This window comes from Magnolia sinica, chromosome 3 (genome assembly GCF_029962835.1).
Source record: "Magnolia sinica isolate HGM2019 chromosome 3, MsV1, whole genome shotgun sequence".
NCBI classification, from domain to species: Eukaryota; Viridiplantae; Streptophyta; class Magnoliopsida; order Magnoliales; family Magnoliaceae; genus Magnolia; species Magnolia sinica.
In genome coordinates, this window is record NC_080575.1 from 111,310,266 (window position 1) to 111,333,193 (window position 22,928).

Genomic DNA, 22,928 nt, shown 5'->3' on the forward strand with positions numbered 1-22,928 from the left:
TGAATCGTGCTGTCCAAGTGACCCAATGCAACTAAGAGCGACCAAAGCAGGTTCAGTACAAGGTTACAATCCAAGAATCAAACATAAAGCACATTAAGCACAAAAGGATTAAAAAATACAACATGCACCTTACGTTCAGATAGTTACTTGTGGGTCCTGGGACAACCCCAATATCAAATTGTGTTGGACCAGGGTCATATCTGCATCTCTGATTTGCCTAGATCAGATCCAGTTGCACCCCTAGAGAATCAATGGGTTGGGTTGATCCCATGACCCACAGACCTGGTCCAACTCATACCCAGATCTGTGTCCAATGAATAATCCAGTTGGGATCAGGTCCCTGTTTACAGCTCCAGCAGATAATCATGCAGTCTTCTAAAGCACAATGTAGGATATTTTTGAAGAGAGTTTGAATCAGATAAGAGTACCCTTACCAATTATTTGGTCGATGAATTGCGTTGCAATGATCAAAGCCAGCTTCTTGAAGATCCAACAGTATTGCCCACTCCTAGACCATTGTGTACAGCTTCAGTTGGCAACACTGGTTTTGTGCTTATGCATTTCTCCTGGACACACCCGAAGGAGCAAATGAGGTAGATGGCATGTGATCTCTCTCCCCAAAAGTCTCTGCTTTCTGTAATAATGGAAACCACAGAATACTAAATGAAGAATCTTCACTATTACATCATGTAAAGTAAATAAACTGCATCAGCAGCCTACAAGTCTTTAAAGAAACCATTGAAACAAAACATGAACGCATTATCCCAAACAAAACAACATACTCCAACAAGACTACTATAAGTCTAAGCCTTTTCAAGACTAGTTCAGTTTTAACCATGCTGAATTTGTTAAGAAGAAGGATGGAAATCAGGATGGATTTTGAACCAAACAGAATTGTATAAGTTCTACTCCACCCTAGCATCAGCAGATGTGCTACATTGAAAAGCCCATAGCTGGTTGGACAGTATGGAAATACAGAGAATCTTAGTGATATGGGAGAGCCTCTTTCTTCTTCTTCTTCTTCTCTTTTTAATTTGCAATATGTACGAACCATGAATTAACAAAACTATATTGCAATGTGGTGGCCACCTCCCATCCATGGTAAATACTTACATTCTTTTCACAACGAAGATTGTTAGCACCCAAATTTTTATTGATTGCTGATTTAAATTGCATTTGAATTCCGGGGCGAGCAGCATTACTCAATCCCATTCGATCTGCAACCTCGGCTGAATGAGAAACACCATTTCTCCCTGAGATTGGACAGGCAACCAGAATTGTAAGAGTTATGGTCAAAACAAAGATTACAAACCAAAAAAGTTATGCCCTATATAATATGAATGCTAATAACTACATATTTCCTCAATATTCCAGACATTGAGTCAGCATTAATAGAAATTTGCAAGTAAATTGTGTAAATCAAAAGAAGTAAGTTAAAATCACAGCTTCCACAAGTACAGCAATTTGAATAGGATTCCACAAGATGCAGGTAAAAAAAACAAAAACCATGTAAGATAAACAATTGTGGTTCCCAAACAAAACAAATTCAGTAAACATCCCTAATAAAGAAAACACATACCAGAAGATTTTGAGGGTTCACATCCCTATGACAAACCCCGGGTACACTGTGAATATAAGCTAGGCCCCTAAAATTTTGGAGAACAACACCAAGTCAAAATAATAATAATAATAAAATTAAAATTAAAATTAAAATATAAAAGAAGAAATAAAAGAAAAGAGAAGGAACAAATAATTAAACGGGCACAAAACCTATTAAATGCAAGAAGGATCTCATACTTGATATGTATAAAGTTGTACCTGATTTAGAATAAAAGAAAAAAAAATAAAAAATCAATCTATATCTGTTAGGTTATTTAGAATTCATAGTGAATCATACAAATTGTAAATCCAACTTGTCATATTGGTACAACTATAAATTGCAAAGAAAAGATTGAGACTCATATGGTTTTGATTCAATTTGAACCTCCAAAAAAAGCTAAAAAGAAAGTTTAAGTATAGCAAGAAGAGCTTATAAAAGAATCTGAATTCCATGATGGTTTTGATTTTATATGAACTTCTAAAAAGAAAGAGAGCTATGATGAAAGAAACAAAAAATTTAAAAAAAAATAAAAATAAAAATAAAAAATAAAAAAATCATTCAGCTATGTATTTGTTGGTACAGGTTGGCAGGCCCACCAACTCAGATGAAGGCTGTTGAAGGTGGCTTTGTTGGAAGGGTATGCAATTTTTTCTTTTTTGGGTGGTGTGGGCTTATTGTGTTGTGATTTTTATTTTTGAATAAAAAAATAAATTTCAAAATAAAAGTTATTTTTAGAAAGTAAATAAATATATTAATTATTTAAACTTTCCATAAATAGTGTGTATAGCCAGTCGGTAAGAGAAGGGGTTTTTGCTTATGCAACCAGGGTTCAAATCTCCTCGAGGACGGTGCGAAGCACCGTCCGCGCACGCGCGCGGGTGGCGTGGGCTGTAGGGCTGCTTGGGCGCTTTTTGGCGCTTTATTAGGCGCACTTAGCACGTTCGCATCGTCGCAAGGAGCAATAAGAGCCTTAGTCTTTTTGGCACACGGTTCAATTTTTTGGGCCATGGTACCCTGATGTTTTATTACCTTTTTTGCTAATTGAGAGTAATTGTGACATGATTGTACATGTGGCACCTATGCCATGTGTCGCTTATGTGGATACAGTTTTTCCTGTTGGAATAACTGCTCCTGTCTGAATGGGTACAGAAATAACTGCCATATGACATAGAGTCATATCCTTTCATGGAAAGGCAATAATTTTCTGTGAATGGGTATGGATTTCTTAAAGAGGCTCTTAAGCACCTCTTCAGGAAGAAATCCATAACCCTTCAGTTGATATAAATCCTGGATACTATAATCCAGAAGGATGGACACTCTTAATCCTTGATATTATATCATCTTCTGTGCGATTACTCTCGATCTAATCTCTTGCTGAATATTTTCTGAACGTCTTAAAGCATATCAGTGTCAAAACTAGAGATCTGTTCAACACTTAAATGTGCAAATTTTCGTGTTGAAAAACGGATTGAGAGTTCATTGTATCTTGAAGACAATTTGCGGATTTCCTTCGTTTGCACTTGCTGGAATTTCTAGAAAAAGGGCAGCAAATTTGTCTTGAGAAATCGACTATTCAAGTCGAGCCTTGAACCTGATAGATCTGATCGTTTTCTTCTATCCTCATCCTCCATTGTGTATTGAATTTTCTAACATATTGGAACTCTAGGATCAATGGTAACCCTTGGATTGGAGGTCTTTTAGGGGGAAAAAGGACAGACAGAGGAACTTTGATGGATCTTATTTAATTCATTTTCCCTTCTGCAAGAATCATCCGATAGAATGGTTAGGAGTACTTAATCAGTGTGATTTCCAATCATCCAAAGTAGAGTCACATGTGCCCAAATAAAGATACTTGCAACTTGTAAATGAAAATCTTCCATGATTTCTAATCAAGAAAGAGCCTACAACAACATCTCAACAACGACTCAACATTATGTCCTCTCTAATAGTTTTCTGTCTTCCAAGCCAGGGGTGGGATGCTTAGGATAGAATTCACCTTGATTTTAGCACTGAATTTTTGGAGCTTAGGAGAAATCGTTGAATGACTGATTCAAAATTTCAAAGTGATGAGTGCTTGCAGAAATGAGCACACAATCAACCATGTCAACTCAGTGTAGTACACATCAAACCAATTTATGATGAAGTATTTAACTGTTTAGAAAAACCAAAGGAATGAATAGAACAGAAAGCTCACCATATTCATGCTGAAATGTTCGATTGAGAGAAATGTAACCATAAGACCCCAGAAAACGATGTCCATTAGCATCGCAGCACCTGCACAAGTCTTTCAAATGAACAGATCGACTTTAGTACGCAAGTTCAAGACAAATTCACCGGAAATCTCACCTAACAACACCCAAATGATAAACAAGACTATATCACAGGTGGCGAGGAAGAATTCCTAATTGTGCACTTTGCAGAAATGCACTCCATAAGAGATCGAATAAATGAAAACTTGTACATGGTATAAACTATCAGGAACTAAAATAAAGCACTGATGAGAGCAATCTATTTCTGTCACTGTGAATGCCCTGTGTTGAGTCTACAACACTTTGGAAATAGTATCGAACAGTTTCGACCAACTAACCTGATATACAAATTGCATCAGATAACCCCAAAACCCAGCTCTTTGCTCGATCTCCTCTTTCTCATGACAGCTTTGCAGTGAGATGGACCAGCCAAATTCTTGCGTATGGTCATCTTTAAGGTGGAGCACCTTTTCTGTATACCTCATCTTTAAGAAAAACTTGGTTTGACAGATAGTGACAGTTGATACACAAACAACCTTTAAATGAAAATGCCAGATTTCTCAAAATAATATAAATAGAATCATCAATGTGAATGGATAGCATACTCTATTGGATGGAAGAAGCACAAAAAATTCAGTGTGGGTAGTTCTTGGATTTTGTTAAGATCATATGCATATGGTTGATTAACAATAATCTACATATGGAATGAGACAAAAAAATTCAAATATAAAGGAAACTCATTTCTTACAGCATGAAGATTGTTGAAACTGCAATAACATCTTGGTTTATGCTTCACAAAGGTTGCAATTGAACCCAACCTTTGCAATAATCCAAAGTGATTTGCAGGATGGACATGGAAGTGTCTGTTTGTGCTATTTGTTGGTGGTCACTTTAAAATACAAAACATAATCTGAAATGATGTAGCTATTGCAATAATGTTTACATTCAAATCTTCTTCTTCCTTTTCATTTGTTTATCACCCAATGTTCAGTTGCTGCATTTGTTTTTGTTAACTTCTCTCTCCCTTGTCAATCACTTCTATTTAACGTTTCATTAGGGATGCCATAGATCAGGCCCTCAAAACCTCACATAAACCCCACAAAACAACATTATAAACTTCTCTCTTTTTTGTGTTTTTTTCTTTTCAAAGCCTTGTCCCAGCTATTTGGGATCTTTTTTATGATTGCTCGGCAAAGGTTCAATGCCCATCAACAAACTTGACATCAACCCTCTACCCAGGCTTGGGATGAACTGATAAAACGTCTGCAGGGCGTCATGGTTTTTAGAACTAATAAGCCACCAATGTCCACAACCTCTAACAGCCACCTTTCTAATAAAAGAAGAAAACAGTGAAACAAGCAACAAAAAGTATGGAATACAAGAACTGAAAAGACACAACTCACAATAACCTACAACCATCAAACTTTGTACAGAGACGCACATGACCAAACTAACAGAATGGTGCCACTTTGCTATCAAGTGTCGCTACTTTGTACATGACTGCATGTTCTAATGACACAGCAAAGCTCCCTAAAACTGCAGACCAACACAGAGTGCAATGTAATCAACTAACCCAAACAAACTAATGTAACTGCTAATTTACTTGCTAAAACTAAATAGCGAAGAGGCTTTCCTAGCTGACTGCAAGTGCTTCTGTCTTCCCACCAGAAGAGTACTACGAGTTGAGCCACAGAGAAAGGATATTAATCTAGCCATACACACAGTTGAGCTAAGAGATACATTACCTAGCAGAGATTAGCAGGAGAAATAGGCAAATGGGTTTTCTGGAACCATAGATTGCTTGGCTTGGATGAGTCTCAAATGCCATCCAATGCCCCCCTGTAAATGCTCCTACTATAATCGAAATTTTCGTCATTGACATCTGATCTATATCCATTTCTTACTAGTCCAGTGGGAGGTGCTGTGTATAAAGAAAAAAATTTATAAAGGAAATTAAGAAACAGGACTAGATGGTACTCAGTAGCAAGTGGAATGAGTCTGAAGCAACTGAATCACCTTCTAGAAAATTAGGAGCGACTGATCTGATGTGTACTGAAAACCTACAGGGTGTCAAAAACTCAGCTGCCTGTTGGTAATTTTCAGTATTCTTAAGTTGCATTGGCAGTGATCCCAGGTTAGGAGGCAAGTTCGACGCATGCGTGATCGGAGCAGCGGCCATGTTTTTAGAGGGCTTGTCTTGCCCAGATATCTGTACAAGTTCAAACATGGTGAGGAAGGTGAATCCCAAGTCCCCAATCATAGCGACATGTTCCAAGCATTGCAGAATCCTCATAAAAACCAGGTAGGATGTCATAATGACTAATGACTATGGCCATCCGACTTTGAAGAGAATCTGTGGTAGAGAACTAAAAGCAAGAGATTTAGAAGGAATGAACAAACAAACACGCACTGCAAATTTCAGTGTTCTATTGTAAAGAGAGATGAGGCCAGAGAAAAGCCTGACAACATAATCTGCAATCTCTTCGGATTCATATTCTGCAAATGCAAAGCCCTTAGGATGGCTGGTTTCCCTATCTCGAGGTATGTACAAGTCTACAATTCGGCCTGCCTGAACTAGAATCTCATACAAGACTCTATCATTCACCTTCTCATCCAAGTTACCTATCAGCAGTATAATTAAATAGATATCAGAAAGTGTTGCACAAAGTGCAGTCCAAGGAACTCGCATGGTCCAGAAGAGCAGATACTAATAATCTCATGAAGGGCATGGAAACAGCACAACATAAAAAAGTTTTTTTTTTTTTTCTTTTCTATTTTGATCAGTACAAAAAATAATAATTAAAAGAGAGAGAGAGAGAGAGAGAGAGAGAGAGAGAGAGAGAGAGAGAGAGAGAGAGAGAACAAAGAAGAAGAAGAAGCTAAAACAACATAATGATAATCGACGGCTTCAAAGAATCAGCACTGCTTAGAAGAGGAAAAACATCAGGAAATGCAAGCTCAAATCTAGTACACCTTGCACGAAACAGTGTCACAGGAATCACAGAAGAAGCTGATTATCAAGTGATTGGGACAGAAATAGAATAAAGAATAGCATAACACATTGGCAAAGATAGAAAAATGGAACCAAAATGCAAATGAGAGACTTCAGAAAATTGCAGACAGAAGAGGCCCAATTGTGATAACCAACCTTAGATTAATCATAGAGAAAAGTGCATCTAAGACTCTAGAGAAAGCTAATTACTGAAATGCTATGAACAACCAAATGGTATTAGTGAATATTCTCTTTCTAATGTTTCATTACTATAACATCATCGATTTGGAAAAATTAAAAATATTTCCTTACAAAACTTGTAAATAGTAACTACATATTAAAAGAAGAAGAAATGGAATGATGAATTAACCATATTCAACCTAGCAATGTTAATGGGGCTTGTGTTGAAATATGCTTGAGATCAGTCTAGTGGTGAAATTTCTACCAGAACCTCTCCTTCCTGGAAAGCTTGAGATCTTGAGGCCGGAAACATATATTTTGATCACACGAGTTATGAGGAGGCTCACTAGAGTGGGAGCAAATGCTAAACTGAAGGTTCAGAGGCTTAAACATTAGCAAGAATGAAGGAGAGTAGGAACAACAATAGCAGCCAGGCTTCAATACAAATTGACAGCCAAGAGATTCTCAAAGCAATCTATGTCATTACCATGTTCTATTGTTCAAAATAATGGGAAGATCAATTTGTAGCCATTTGAAAACCACAACAAACCATGACGCCTAGATTAGATAGCAGGGTAAAACAACAATCTGTAGCCATTTGAAAACCAGCCAATTGTGCTAAAATTGTTCACATTATTGCAAAAGGCACAATACACCTCAGGATGCGTGCTCACTCTGATTTCTCCATCAAACCAGCTCAAAATGGCATGTGTCCTCAATGTGCAATAGCCGAATTGAACTCATTATTTATTTGAGCTAGTGCCTACTCTGCTCTAGCATAAGCTTTATAGAGAGAAAAGAAAAGAAAAGAAAAAAAAGTATCAGTTAAATAGTTGAGCATATTGTGGGCATGGAATTTACATAAAATGCGGACATCTGATTACTAAATGCATAGATAAAGAGCCAATGTCCTCTACATCCAGCCTCACCTAAATGCTAAATGTGTTTCACCTTTTCTGAAAGTGACTCTCTGTTTTGGTGTCCACCGTGCAGCAATAATGCAAATTGCTACCATTGGCAGCAATGGGGTCTTTTACTCTTTGAACCCAACTCCAAATTTAAAAGAAAACAGTTTGACTCAGTGATCAGTTAACTCAGTGAGTCATGGTGCTATGATGGCAATGGTGTAACAATGTAAAGGGTCTGAGATCGATCTGACTCAAATGAAGGTTGCTTACGAGTTAAATCGTTGAACCCAACTCCAAATTTCAGGGAATCGAATCGAATGCAGATCAAATCGACATGGAAAAGCTCAGAATGCTGAAATCGTAGAGTAATGCGTATTTTTCAGCTCGAGAAAAAGCAATAAAACCCTAAAATTTTCAGGGAAAAGGAGAATGAAAGAATAGGCGTCTGTTTTCCGGGGAGGAGATTCAATGGATTTCACAATCCGAATTGTAAAAGAAAATCCGGGAAAATCTATGCCGTAAAAGGAAATACGAGATCGGGAGAGGAAGAGGGAGATCGGGAGAGAGAGAGAGGATCGGGAGAGGGAGGTCGTGTGAAAATGCGAACGAGGGTTTCAGCCCCAAAATAGGAGAAATCGATTCGGTAATCTGCAGCAAATAAAAACTACTGCCGTGTGGGATCCAGGGAAGTCTCCAAAACAAATCCAATCCGTCCATCTGTTTTAAAATATAACAATAGACCGTAATAATAAAAATTAGTAATATCCAAAACACAAGTGGGACACACCGACACAATATCAGAAATAGTAATGGTATGGGTACAAATTTGTACACGGTTTATAACCGTTTCAAATTAGACACGACTTTGCGCCGTTTTCAAACCAAAATCCCAGCCGTTCCTATCCAGAGATTTTGGTGTAGTATGGGACAGACGGGCAGCAGTTTTTTTTTGGATGAGCACCACTTCCCTGGAGAGGAAGATAATGCCCCTCCATCTATCTCACTTCCTTCTAGAGGAAGGAAGTAATCACTTATTAACTTTTTCTCACTCACTTTTTAAGAGGGAGAAGATCCATTGCGCTAAGAAGACTTATAATGCTCTTAGGTGGCGTTTGGCCCATGGTATTACAAGGGATTGGGTGAGATGGAATTGCATTTGGTCCCGTGCCAATTCCACTCAATGTTTGGGAAGCATGGAAAAGGATTAAGTGGGATGGGATTAAAAAAAAAAAACGTAATTATTACATGTGGCAAGGATTGTCCCTGTTATCATGTGATAAGCTTAATTCCATGCTATGTTTGTAATACGGTGGTACATTGAATGAATATACCCACCATCATTTGAAACTATTGAGAATAGCATATATGTGTTATATCCAAAACGTTCATCTGTTTTGTAACCTCATTTTATGGTACGGGCCTAAAAAATGAGGCAGATCCAAAACTTATGTGGCCCCAAAAAAGTTTTCAATGGTAGGTATTCAATCCCCACTTCTTTCTATAGTGGGGTCCACTTGAGCTTTAGATCTACCTAATTTTTTAGCCCATGCTCTAAAATGATCTCAAAAAATGGATGGACGGGGTGGATATAGCCCACACATCATGATGGGACCTACACAACTTGCTAACATTGAGTGGAATTACCACATGACCCAATGCAATTCCATCTAATCTAATTCCAAGCTTTTCCATTCTTCCCAAACAATGAATGGAATTGGGACAGGACCAAATGCAATTCCATCCCACCTAATCCCATCTAATAACATGCGCCAAACGCCCCCTTAGTAGTGTTGGGACACTTAGTTGCATCAATGCATCTGCACCGTCCATCAGGTGTAACACAAATTTCACCGGCTAACATGCGAAAATGACACGTTTGCTAGTTAGCCATCTTTGTTATAACCGTTCATTTTCCCAGCCATGGGCATAATCGTTAGCATACCGTAATAAAAGCGATTATGTGGAATCATATTATGTAACCAACCGTCGAACGCGACAATATATGGATGGATGGGTTGATTAGACCTGTTTTTTCATAAACTCCTATAACCGTCCACTTTACAAGAGATTGATTAGATGATTTGAATCCTTCAGTTATTGTGATTTTTGCATAGTAGCTTATTGAATCTGTGATTGAGCAAATGAACAACTTGTATCAATGAATTGTGCTGTCAAAGTGACCCAATGCAACTAAGAGTGATATAAGTTATTCTCTTTGATAGCAGTGGATCATTTCTCTATTTCACTTTCGAAGAGATATATGATACTCAGATACTCAGAAAATCTACATGCGGCACACATTGAATCAAATTAAATCAAATTATGAAACCACTTTCTCCAAGTGACAGTCCAAAATAATATTTGTTGAACAATCCTAACGTCTGATTAATGGACATTTGTTTATTAAAATTGGAGCATCGAATGATTTTCATTTTTATCCATCAAATAAGTGTCCACCAATCCAATTTTCAGATTATCAAATAATTGTAAATTTTGATGTACTATACATGAAAATTAATTTGAACTGTTTGATTGGACTTACTTATATACCATGTATGCAACTTTTACCTCATTTGTGACTTCCTGAGTATCATCCTTGACACTGCCGGAGCATCAAAGTTTTCTTCTGTGCGCTTACCGTCTCACATTGCTGCTTCTCTCTCTTGCTTTAGTTCTCTAAAGCTGGCCCTTATTCTTTTCTTTTTAGAAAATGCTCCAGCTCCCCTAGAGCACTATAAGTTATTGTGCTCTTAGTTACATTAAGTCACTTCGACAGTTCAATCCATTAATCTAGACTGTTCATTTGGTCCATCATGCATTTTTTATGGGCTATCCTACAAAACGTACACTGATCCGATGATCCAATCATCCTTCATCTAGCCTTTTTTTTTTTTATAGCCCTTCTTTCTCTTATTCAAAGATGAGATGGCGAGAATTTCCTAGCAAAGTGATTCATTAGAGTGATAAGCACTCCATGATGGTCCTTACACATATATGGCTTGAATTGTTGAATGAACCTTTTTAGTGCCAATCTTCACCATTCTATTAAAAGCCACTTATCAAATGATTAATATTTGTCCGATCTGCATGATACTTGCATGTCAGCCCACAAAATGTGTTTTTCACAGGGTGAAGAGTCTAGATTAAAGTATTACACTGTTTCAGTGTCACAACGTATCTAGGAACACTATAACTTATGGTGCTCTGAGAGCACTGGAGCATTTATCTATCTTTATCTATTCTTTTACTTTCCTCTTTATTTCTTTTTCTTCTCGCTTGTCGTTGACGGCCAAAAACTCAGTGTTATAAGAGGCATCAATGCCAGCTACGGTGTGAAGAAGAAATTATAGTAAGGGTTACAACCGAAGTTCTATCAGCCTTCTTAGCTAGGTAATCAGATTCTTACTCCCTGTCATTTACTTTCCTATTTTATCTTCAATTTTAATGCACTTAGGAAATAATAATAATTTAGTAAGAGAAATGATCCAGTGAGCTATATATGTCCATGGAACCTTTTACATGCACCTAGTTGGATTTAGGCTCATTGGCATCCCCATCACCTATCTGTACTGTCCATTAGGTCCGGCCTACTTTGGAGTCGTCTCATAAAATCACACAGATTTGATGATCTAAACCGGACAATTGGTGGCATGAAAAAAATGGATGGACATGATATGCCCGGTCACTATTGATTATGGCCATCCGATTGTGGTGGTTTTTGCATAGTAATGGAAGAAGAGTGGAATGCTCCTAATTGACTGCCGGGATGGATTATGTGGATGCCATAGACCCTAAATTCAGCTAGGTGCATGGGATGTTTTTCACACACTGAGCCCAGTGCATCATATCTCAAATGATCATACGAGGCTTGGTAGAAAACATCCCAACCTACTGTTACAATTGAAGGGATACCTCGATGGTGAAAGTCTCCAAGTGAAATATTTTTTATTTCTTTTGAATATGGAGGGTATCTTAACCAGTCGTTTTTGGGTCTATTCACGTGGATTGTTCTTAGGATCCTCTCGTCTTGAAGATTTTTGAGGCAGCCACCTTTACCATGTATCTCAAAATTGGGACGATCCAGATACAAGGCTGGAGCCACCATGTATCCAGTAGTAATACACGAGGATGGATTAATCTAGACAACCTCCAATCATATAACTCTAATTGCTCATGACTGTTGTCACTAATACTGCTGAAAATGTGAAATTCCCATGATTTTTTAGTGGAAAATATTTGACAAACAATATTATCAAGATAATATTGCAAATTTTCTTCCTTTTTTTTTTTTTTTGGTTGTGGAATTATCGTGAATTTAACATGAATATTCATTTTACACTTGCATGCATGCATGGTTGTGTGTGTATTTGAAGAGTTTTGCCAGCATCCCTATCTTCACGAGGATGTCAGCAATATCCTTGACCTTTTAAATGTTGATCACATGGATTGACCTATTATCGATCCAAACCTTTCATTCATTCATACAATTAGAAGCAAGCCATGATACAAAAATCAAGCTAATTAGGTGATCCTAAGCGTCTATGGCATAAAAATGGACCGCTAAGATTGACCGAAGAGACAAAATAGGTCCAATCATTATCTCAAAACATATAGTAGATAAATCCCAACTTGTATTAATTTTGATTCTAATATAAGATTACTTTATTTGATAATTCTAACCATGTGATTTTTGGCTCGTAAATAACAGTTGGTTGTCATGAATCAACCCATTTAAAAGGTTAGGACCATCCAATTGGTGTGATTCTTGCACTATGGCTTGTTCCTAGTATGAATGAATGAATGGGTCAGATCCCCATGTCCCATTTAAAAGGGTGGGGGACATTAGCAAAACTCATATTTTAAAATTTTAAAATTATTTATTAATTTAAATAAGTAATTTTAAAATTGCTGATAACAAGATAATTATCACCGTGCTCTGACAACCAGCAAGTGCGTGGTACATCTAAGTGGTAAATTAGGTGACCGATAGTCCAGATGGCCATATGCTAAGTAGGCCAAGTCCACTCATCCAGACCGGAAGATTGAATATGAGCCATTCTTGACGGTTTACCTAATGACCGGGTATGCTTTTCTTCCCGTGGATGCCACCTTATGCTGCGTTCAGATGTCCTTTTCCCACTTGTGAGATTGGCACATGCACTGCAATGTAACGGCGTGTACAACAAACATGTCAATACACATTTCCAAATATTTAGCTCTACCTTCAATAAGAGTTTATAATAGGTGAATGGAGAAGTTATTGTTTTGATTGAAACTGATGCATGTTAGGTTTGGACGATCTTTCATGTACACAACGTTCAGTTGGCTTCTTTAGAAATTAATATAACTTGGAAAGTGACATGGCTTTTTTTATTTTTTATTTTTTTTCTTTTTTTCTTTTTTTTATTTTTTGTATTTTCCATTTATGTAAGCTCGAAGCATGGCTATCAAGTTGAAGCTGTTGATTGACAAGGAGAAAAACCGAGTGGTGCTTGCCGAATCCGACAAGTACTTTGTTGATACCCTCTTCAGCTTCTTGACAATACCAATAGGTGGTGTAGTTCGACTCAGCAGCGGGAAATCCAATATTGGATGCATGGATGCATTGCAAGAGAGTGTAAAGAATCTCGATTCTCGGTATCTACAGACAGAGGCTGTGAGGGAGATGTTGCTCTGCCCGAGAAGAGCGTGTGAAGCTCGAACCAAGGATCTAGCACTAAATGTCTATTCGGAGCTTACAAGGAATTATTTATGTACATCATGTTGCGTAGGTTCCCACCCTTGATCAGTACTGTTAAGAATGTCCGATGTCGCTGCGGAAGGGTGATGTGTACAGAGGTAGTTGTTAATAAGCCAAATCCGGTTACCAAAGGTATCAATGAGGGAGTCTTTGTGAAGAGGACAATGAGGTTCATGATAGGCGATGATCTACTGGTGGGCCCCATTTCCTCGATGACCTGCGTGTCACTACTTGACAAGCTTGGAGTCAGAGACGTGGCTGCTTTAGGGGAGAAGATTGTGGATGTGGGTGCCGATGAGGTATGTTATGGTGACCATCTACGCCTAGACACACATGATCACCTGGCTATTCCATGCATTATCTGGACCATCCATCAGGTGCGCACAATGTGTAAATGTGCGATCAAGATTCAGGCTGGACTGCTCTTTAGGTAGCCTACAATGCACAAAGCAAATGGAGCGTTAAGGCAAACGTTGGCCAAGTTCCACCTGTAGATTACATGTATGCCCCACCTATGAGTTGGCCAGCCTGATTCTAGGCTAAGTGCATCTACTACACAATGTGGCCCACCTAACAAACGGATCAGTAGACCTGACCCAATCTGAATTTGTTAGGATCCAAATTCAGACACATCTGTTCAGGTTTGGGATTAAAATACTTCCACGTCCAATTATTATACTTGATCATCGATGGTTTCGATTCAGATACCGAGTCCAGACTCAGTTATTAATTGAGTTGAGCCGGATTTTCCTCTTTCTAAACTAACCAATTTAATTACATCTCCACACCCAGAAACCATCTTCCACTCTCCGCTCATAACAACCATCCGATCAAGTTTTAAAGGCTGTGAATGCCGCTCATAACAACCATATGTCCAATCAAAAGGCTGTGAAAATATCTCGTTTCATGATTAATTTAAGCCTTCCTGGAACACAGGACAATGTGGTAAACATGCATGCACAAGCACAAGCACGAGCATCAGTTGGGCCCAATTGTGTGGATGCCCTGCTCCAAAATCAGGTTGGTTCACTAATGGACGGTCCACATTTTATACATGTGGCCCATCTGATGAATGCACTGGCCTGGGCCAAGGTATACATGGTAGGCCTACTTGATGAATGATGTGGATCTTGTAACATGCCTTTTGAGTTCCAATGTAAGTCCCATTTGCATTGCTCTTCCTTTATGGGTAATTAGCACTATGAGTTGTGGCATGTGCAATGCACATGAAGAAACTGGTTTAAAGAATGGGAGAATAGAGAAGAACCGGGACTTATTTGATTGTCTAGCAGAATGTGATGGTTGATACTTTGGCACTGAAATTGTACACATGGCATATATCAGTTTAATGGAACCACCTAATTAATTGTGAGTAGAGCCGGGCAGAATCCGACCAGATCCGATCCGATCTGAACCAAAGGCCAGGATCAGGTCGGGTCGAGTAAGCCCACTCAGATCTGAACGTACATTGAGTCGAGTTTGGATCAGTGGCCAATCCGAACCGATCCGATCCGAATAGATTCGATCCGATTTGATCAAGTACTATATAAGTAATACTTCTTATTTTCATTTTTTTACTACCCGCCTCACCTGAACGAAGCCCTAATCCCTCCCTTCTCTCTCTACCCGAACGGGGCCGCACCCACCCATCTCTCCCCCATTCTCTCCCTCTCTCTTCCCTCCTTTCTCTCATCATTTCTCTCCTTCTTTCTCTCATTCTTTCCCACCTCTCCTTCTTTCTCTCCTCCTTTCTCTCCCCCTCTCTCCCGATCATGATTCAGCCCAGTCCGAATCAACTGGACAGACTCAACTCAATCCGACTCAGTTTGGTTTCCTTGATTGAATCAAACTCGGTTTGGGTCAGGCCAGCAAGGATTCAGATCGGATCGAGTTCATGTCAAGTTCTTGGAAAAATCGGATCGAGTCGAGTTGGACCCAATCTGGTCTGACTCGACTCGATGCCCACCTCTAATTGTGAGACATGTTCTTTACCCTGCCTTTGATGATCAACCCTTGGCACATTTAGGTTTTTATTGGTCCTCAAGACCCAATACCTATATTCAACCTAAAGAAAGATGCAAGAGGTGTTAATGCTTACTTTATGCACATAGAAAGCAACACCCTCTTCCACTCATTATCAGTGGATGCTACAATGGCTATCACTTTGGTCGCAAGGAGAATGGTTAAGTGACTCTCTCAATGTCTTTGAATTTAAGTAGTAGGGGTTTTAGTTTCTCAGGAATGTTGATGGGCTCGATTTATTTCCATTTTACAATTAATACATAGACTTGTCCCGTTTCCTTGGATTTCTCCATAAAGTCTCATATGCTTAGGAGAAAACGTCATTCTACTTTAAAAGTTTCGGGTGACTTCTTTGGGTCCATAGGAGTTGGTATAGTTTTTTTTAGCGTCCTTAACAAAAATGCATATATTATCTCGTCCTGTAAGAGCAGCGCTACGATCTGATTGTCATGGTTGATCGAGTAGAATGTGACAGGCCTCCATGTTAAGAATGTCACATATGACTTGGTCCTTATAATGTTTGTCAATTGATAAGATATAATGCATTATTTAGTTTCTTTCGTTACGCTGACTTTCTTAATCAATCTAATCGTATATGGGGATGGATGATACTCCGTTTTTAGTTGTAATTTCTCCACTATGACGTTAGAGACGACTTTCGCACTATTCCTGCTGTCGATAACTACATTATAAACCTTTTGATTCAGTATACACCTTGTTCAGAAGATGTTGTGTCTTTATGGGTGTACTTCCTTAGTGCATACAATAGTCGCCTCATGACTAGCGATTCACCAAGATCATATGGAACCCAATCTGCTTTATCATCCATGGTGTTCTCTAATTCATTAACTTTCGAGTATTCTTCTATGTTCTCAGGGCCATCATCATTAATGATGAGGTTTGCCACTTGCCGCTAAGGGCAAGTGTTTGATAAATGACCTAGTTGGTCGCATCGATAACAATGATGAGGCCTTAGTCGTCCATAGGGGTTTGGTATTCTGCTTGGATTGACAATAGTGGTTGCTGCTCTCTGGGGTCTTACTTGTCCACTTCCTGACTCTTGGTTCGTGGGTGTAGGACATTGAAGTCGTCCTCCTACAGGTTCTTTTTCCTTGGTTTGTGAAACTCCCTATGAAGGGCCTGCCATGATTACCCTAATAGAAGGATAGGTTCATGTGTTAGTGTACTCAAGCTACGCTTTTGCTCGTGTTGCCAGTTGATTGCTTCATTCATCATCAAAACAAGTTGCATCTTAATTTGATCTTGGATTACAACATATAAACTATCGTTGAATCGAGTGATTTGTTGCGATTCGGTTTCGACCAAATCATTTTACCCCGCTAAGTGGTAAAATTCTTCTATGTAATCTCTTACCGACCAACTACCTTGCCAAAAATTTTAGTATTGTTGGAACAATACCTTATTGTACTCACTAGGAAGAATTACTTACGCAACAACTGCTTCATTCGCTACCATGTGCGGATTGATGCTTTCATCTGTCATCTATGCGAGTTGAACTGTTCCCACCAAGTTGAACCTTCGCCTTTAGAATTGTAAGCCACAAGCTTAACTTTCTTCTCTTCAGTGACATTTGTGTAGTCAATGAAGTGTTCGAATTCTAGTAGCCAATTGAGAAAGTCCTCGACGTGGAATTGATCATTAAAACTAGGAAGGTTGACTTTTATCCCGAATTCTTGATCCATTCAATTAAACCGAGCACCGCCTCATTCGAAATATTGAATGATCATGTCATTGATCTCCTCATTGTTGGATCCCACCTCCTCAGGGGTGATCCTACAATTCATTACCGACATCGCCTTGTGATTGGCATGATTATGAATTTCAGAACTTATTGGGATCGGATCATCGCCATGAACATGAATCTGCCCTAGGGCCTCCATCATGCGATTGATGGCAACTTGCAGCTCTTGCATGACTTGCTGATTCTCTTGCCGTGCCGCATCGAAAGTCGCCAATGTTAAAGTGAAATTCTCTAGAGCACCGTCCAAGGGAATGTTGTTTGACCCGTCGTTAGAAGCCATTAAGCCTTGCTCTGAAACCACAAAAGGTTTCTTGAATACATGAGAGAAATAGAAAAACTACTAAGGAATTTTATTGATAGAATTAAATGATAAAAATGAGTTTAACAACCTTTAAATAACCCTAAACAAACCTTAAAAATGTAATCAAAGAGTCATAATCAAACTAGGAAACAAACATAAAAAAATCACACAAATATCCCTTGTTCATTAACCTGTCGAAATGGTTCAAAGACATCCAAAGGCTAAAATTGGAAATTCTGTAAATTTTGACTTGTCAACCTGATTTATCGACTTATCGAATAGTATTTCGACCCGTCGACAAATTTGTCAACCTGTTTAAACTGGCAGAAATTAGCTAGCAAGAAATCTAAAATTTCTAATGGAATTTCAACCTGTCAACCACAAAGGTCAACCGGTCAAACTATGCTCAGTATGGTTTGGTCAATCCTTCCTGCTTCTTTTCTTTGATCCATCTTAGTTACGAATGAATCCATGACTCGTTCTACATCACACCAATAGGTAATGAGACGATGGAAAGTAGACTTAAATGGGTTGGTCATGTGGACTTAGAACTGCACTGGATAAGAGCCAGTTTAAGTTGAAGATTCTAAAAGGATGCACGCAGAGGTAATAAGGAAAGACTTGATGACATATGATGTAACTGAGGTTATAATTCTTAATAGAGTGGAATGGTAAAATAGGATATATATAACTGTCCCAGTTATTTGGGTTAACGCTTAGATGACAATGATCCATTTAAATCATTTCTCAAGAATTGTGTGATTTAGTTTCAGTTTATGGTATTCACTTGCACAGTTTTTTTTATTCTTAATCCCGACCTATCAACTAATTGCATGGGTAAAGTTGACCATGGCTATCTCGCTTTATATAGGACTATATGTAAGGCTGGGTTTATGATTAGGGCCGTGAGCTCCATTCATCACCTCTTACCTCATTAACGTTGCTGTTCAGTTTGGGGATTTGACCATCCATATGGTTGTCCTATCGTGAATGACCCACTATTAAGAAGCCTGCCCATCAAAGAAGCCAAATTGTATCGATCTGGTCTTCAAAGGAACATTAAGAATAAAAGAAAACGTTAGATTGTTTAAAATTCAAAATGTTTCTTAGTCTATTTGGATAACTGAGACAAGTTGGCTAACTGCATATTTGATGATTACTGTTCTTATATTGAATTAGGCATTGCATATACTGAGACGATTGTTGGTCTCCAACACACCTTTGACGGACGTCTTTCTACCGAAGCCAGAGGCTGTTGAGGATGCTTTTCATGCCCTAAAGTTGAGCGACGAAGACATAGCCATAGATAAGAATGGCACGGGCAAGACGATGAGCTTGAAGCTTCTGATCAGCAAATCCAAGAACAGAGTATTGTATGCAGAGGCCACAGAGGACTTCTTAGACCTTCTGTTCAGCTTCCTCTCCTTCCCTCTTGGAGCCATTGTAAATCTCTTGAGGCCAGGTTCTTCCATTGGATGTTTGGATAACTTGTACAAGAGCGTGGAAGATTTAAGCGGTGACGACAATTGTATCATATCCGAAGAATGCAGAGCCATGCTACTTGACCCCAAGCTAGCGCTCCACTCGGGGTGCGACAACCAGCTACTGCCAGTCGTAGAGGTGGAACCCAATACATTCGACCTTTCTAGTTTTAAAAAGACCCTACGATTTCATTTCATAAATCCGAAGTTGAGTGATGCAGCCACAGGGTCTGGAGGAAGATTTGTGAAGGGACCGGAGATCATGTTTATGGTAACGGATGGGTTGGATGTGGAGCCTTTATCGTTTATTTCAGGCATTTCCATCCTATACAGATTCCAGGTGCCCATCAGCGATGTGCAGGAGCGAGTAGTAAGTGTAGGCCAGGATCAGGTAATGTAGATTGTCTCTACATGGGTTGGATTGAGAAATGTTAGGGCGAGTCATGCTAGGACTGGTTAACGGGCGGTTGGAGGTGACTAATGTAGCACACAGGCTTCCAGGCTACTCATCAATTAGGGTCACCATGAACCCTGGCCCAAAACTCATTGATAGCCATGGATCAGGTCGACCGAATGTCTGCAATTGAATTATAGACCGTTGGCTGTCTTTTTCTTTTTCTTTTATTCTTTGCCCATCCATTTTCCTCATGCAGATCGGAGCACCTGACAAGAAGTCCGGTCTGAGATTTGGGCAAGGGTGTGTTCTCCATGGGCCCCTTCTGATGAGTGGTCTAGATTCGTCATAGGCATTCCATTTTGGCAATTGCATGCGCATCAACTTCTTCAACCTATCTGACAAACCGCCATGACTTTGGACGCCAATTTCCGGCAAAACCTATTAAAAGTTGCCCGTTGAACAAAAAGCTGTGTTGCCCACACAGATGTCTGGAACATCTAGTCAGTCCATCCATTGAGCCAACTCATGTTAAGGATGCAATCCAAAACATCATGCAAATTGCACTTCATCAAAGGAACCAGTTGGGATGGGACGCCTACTAATGAGACTTTCTTGTGCCCACCGCAATTTTGGTGGAACTCACCTTATAAACTGATTCAATGGCATATAAATATGGAGGTGGGCATATAAATATGACGGTTGGCCCAGCAAGGTTTCATTGGTGGGGTTCCTATCTCCGCTGTTTCCTGTAGTGCAGCCCACTTGAATTTTGAATGTGTTTCATTTTGGGATCACATCCTAAAAAGAACTAAAAAACCTGATGGATGGAGTGGATATTGTTATGTAGGTTCAGTTTTTGTTGCACCGCTTCCTGTAACAGGTGTGGAAGTTCTTGTCCCATATCTTTCCTTTACTGCTTTTACTAACTACTACTTTCAGTTTGCACCAATTAAGCCATGGCTTACTTTATCCTGACTGTTGATAAGATGAATCTCACAATAGATTTGCAATGCCTCAACACTCTCCTAGATGTGACGATCCTAACCCTTTCACTGGTTGCCTTTGCAAACAGATGATTTGGGAAAGAAGCAGAACAATGGTCTGCATTCAACTGAAAATGGCAAAAGATGTTCCTATCTGGGAGAATTTTGGAGCATGGTCCATTAGGTGGGTTCCATCAAATTACCAACCGTCTGGATGCGCAGAACTTACAACCTGAAAACCGGAGGATACTTTGGATATTCCTGGGCTGAGGATCCACCATTTTCTGAACCATGCATTCAAAGTGAAGCCTGTGATTTGGACATTGTCGATTTGGTGGGGCTAAAAAAGGATGGAAGATCCTAACCACTGACATTTACTGCATCATGTCTCTTTTGTTTGGCCTTCCTAAATTCTTCTGTCAATTTTAGAATGCCCATCACCAATATGATTGAAGAAGCTATTGATGCATGTATGCAAACCACGTGTGAGATTCTGGGTCAATCACTAAGCATGTCTGCTGTGAAAAATACCCTTGCCCAAAAGTTTGGTTGTTCCAATCATCCAGTGGGCCACACGTACACAAAAATTGTGATAAGACAGGCAACCTATGATCAATATTCAACTTACATGTGCAGCCCGCCCGATGACTTGACCTTCTTGATTTTGTGAGTAGCCCATAACTTGCACGTCTCACATGTTTGTATGCGTTCCGTGAATAGTCTCTCCAAAAATATAAATAGAGAATAGAATGCAAAGCTTATGTATGTACTTGTGTCTTTCTTGGCAGGCTCTCTCTCTACTGAAGGCTGCTTTGTGCTCCAGAACAGTTCTTAGTGATGTCTTCTGTGGGAAGAAAGTAGATCAATCTCAAATTAAATTGGAAGGTGATCAATGACAATATCAATTAGATGGTTAGGATATACTTATATTGAACCATGCCCTACTTACTATAAGCATATTGGCTCTCTTTCGCCGTTTTACAAACTTTGATTTGTAACTGATTGATGGGTGTTTGAAGCTTGGTATTTAGGGAACACTTGCCAACTTAAGAATTATGGGAAAACGCTACTTGACAAAGAGGAAAAACCGTCAAAATGGCCCCATCCAATAGATGAGGATCATGTAATCCTAGGCTAGCTGCTTGCTTGGGAATGATCACGTGCTTTTGAAGCTGTGATAATTACCATACCTTTCAAGCCGTGTGGATCCATGCATCGTGTGTATCGTGTGATCCGAACTGTTCATTGGGTAAGCTATCCAAACAACTATCCCTATCAAAAGCTCAAATAGGAGTTGCCAAAGGAGCAACATATAATCATACCTAAAATATAAATGTATTCCATTGTTGTGGCCCATCTGAACTTTGATATTTGATTGATTTTGAGTGTCCCTTCATCAAGGTAGGGTTCACCTGATGAATGGATTTGGTGACATACACACTTCTGAAGGATGGGTTTAATGTCACTATCAGATCACGGTGGGCTCCACACCTCCACGTGTGATATCGTGAACACTGCATGGCATATAATCCGTCCCTCAAGGTTTGCTAGCCCCACGGGCACGTCCCAATTTAACAATTGTGTGCTACATTGTAGGGACCCATTGGGTGGCCCATGCAGTTCAGATAGCCACACAAATTAGCTAGGTCCGCTCACCAGGACACGTCGAGGTTGAATGTGGACTATTATGATGCTTTTTAGCTTCTCATTTAAGGTCTTCTGTTTTTTGGTATAAGAGAGCCCTTGTGTTGTATGGATTGGCCTTGTTTTTCACATATAACAATCTTAAGTGGTATGATGTAACTCCCAAAGAAATACAATGAAGAGAAGGAAAGAATAACTTTATTGCTATAATTTGGATCAAGAGTATATAAGCCAATTAAAAATATGAAAAGAAAATATTTCGGGGACTCAAGGGGTTGGGAAATCACTCACGCCCAACAAGGAATAACTTGGGGAATCACTCACTAAGGGGATGAAGAATCACTCAACCAACAATGGATAGCATAGGGAATCACTCACCCAACATGCGGAATCATTCCACTTTCAAATATAAAGCTTGTAAAAAATAACTTAAAGATTGAATGCATTTTCATTACAAAATTGTCATTTTATATACCAATTACAACCACCCTTCATAAATACACTGATAACAACCTTTTGTTTTCAATGTATCACTTGATATTTCTAAAAAAACAAAAAACTTCCAAAATAATGCGAAAGACATTTTAAGACACTTCAATTTCAAACTCTTTCCTTTTTCCATACATTTAACAGTCCTAATGCCATGCATAATGAAATGCACTTGGGCTA

General features: G+C 39.1%; 2 protein-coding genes across 2 annotated transcripts in view; one reads left to right on the forward strand and one right to left on the reverse strand.

Annotated features, from left to right (window-relative positions):
* The window catches only part of LOC131240719 (uncharacterized), a 51,609-nt gene extending 29,949 nt beyond the window's left edge, over positions 1-21,660 (forward strand). Inside the window, exons 3-4 of the mRNA XM_058239144.1 lie at positions 18,934-19,626; positions 21,404-21,660. Coding sequence (XP_058095127.1) covers positions 18,934-19,626; positions 21,404-21,511 — 801 coding nt within the window. The 3' untranslated portion in view covers positions 21,512-21,660. The remainder of the gene's footprint in view (positions 1-18,933; positions 19,627-21,403) is intronic.
* LOC131240721 (uncharacterized) lies at positions 5,399-6,634 on the reverse strand. Its single transcript, XM_058239145.1, has 3 exons — positions 6,260-6,634; positions 5,866-6,058; positions 5,399-5,770 (listed from the first exon to the last, which is right to left on the reverse strand). The coding sequence occupies exons 1-3, from the start codon at positions 6,536-6,538 to the stop codon at positions 5,667-5,669; spliced, it is 576 nt and encodes a 191-aa protein (XP_058095128.1). The 5' UTR covers positions 6,539-6,634; the 3' UTR covers positions 5,399-5,666.
* Positions 21,661-22,928: the final 1,268 nt, after the last annotated feature.

What these genes read in the sequence shown, in the direction of transcription:
- LOC131240721 (XM_058239145.1), bottom strand. Translation starts at nt 6,538, where the DNA reads ATGCGAGTTCCTTGGACTGCACTTTGTGCAACACTTTCTGATATCTAT. An exon ending in ATAGAACACTGAAATTTGCA is followed by an intron (nt 6,059 to 6,259) that starts GTGCGTGTTTGT and finishes GAACTTGTACAG; the next exon opens with ATATCTGGGCAAGACAAGCC. An exon ending in CGCTCCTAATTTTCTAGAAG is followed by an intron (nt 5,771 to 5,865) that starts GTGATTCAGTTG and finishes CTTTATACACAG; the next exon opens with CACCTCCCACTGGACTAGTA.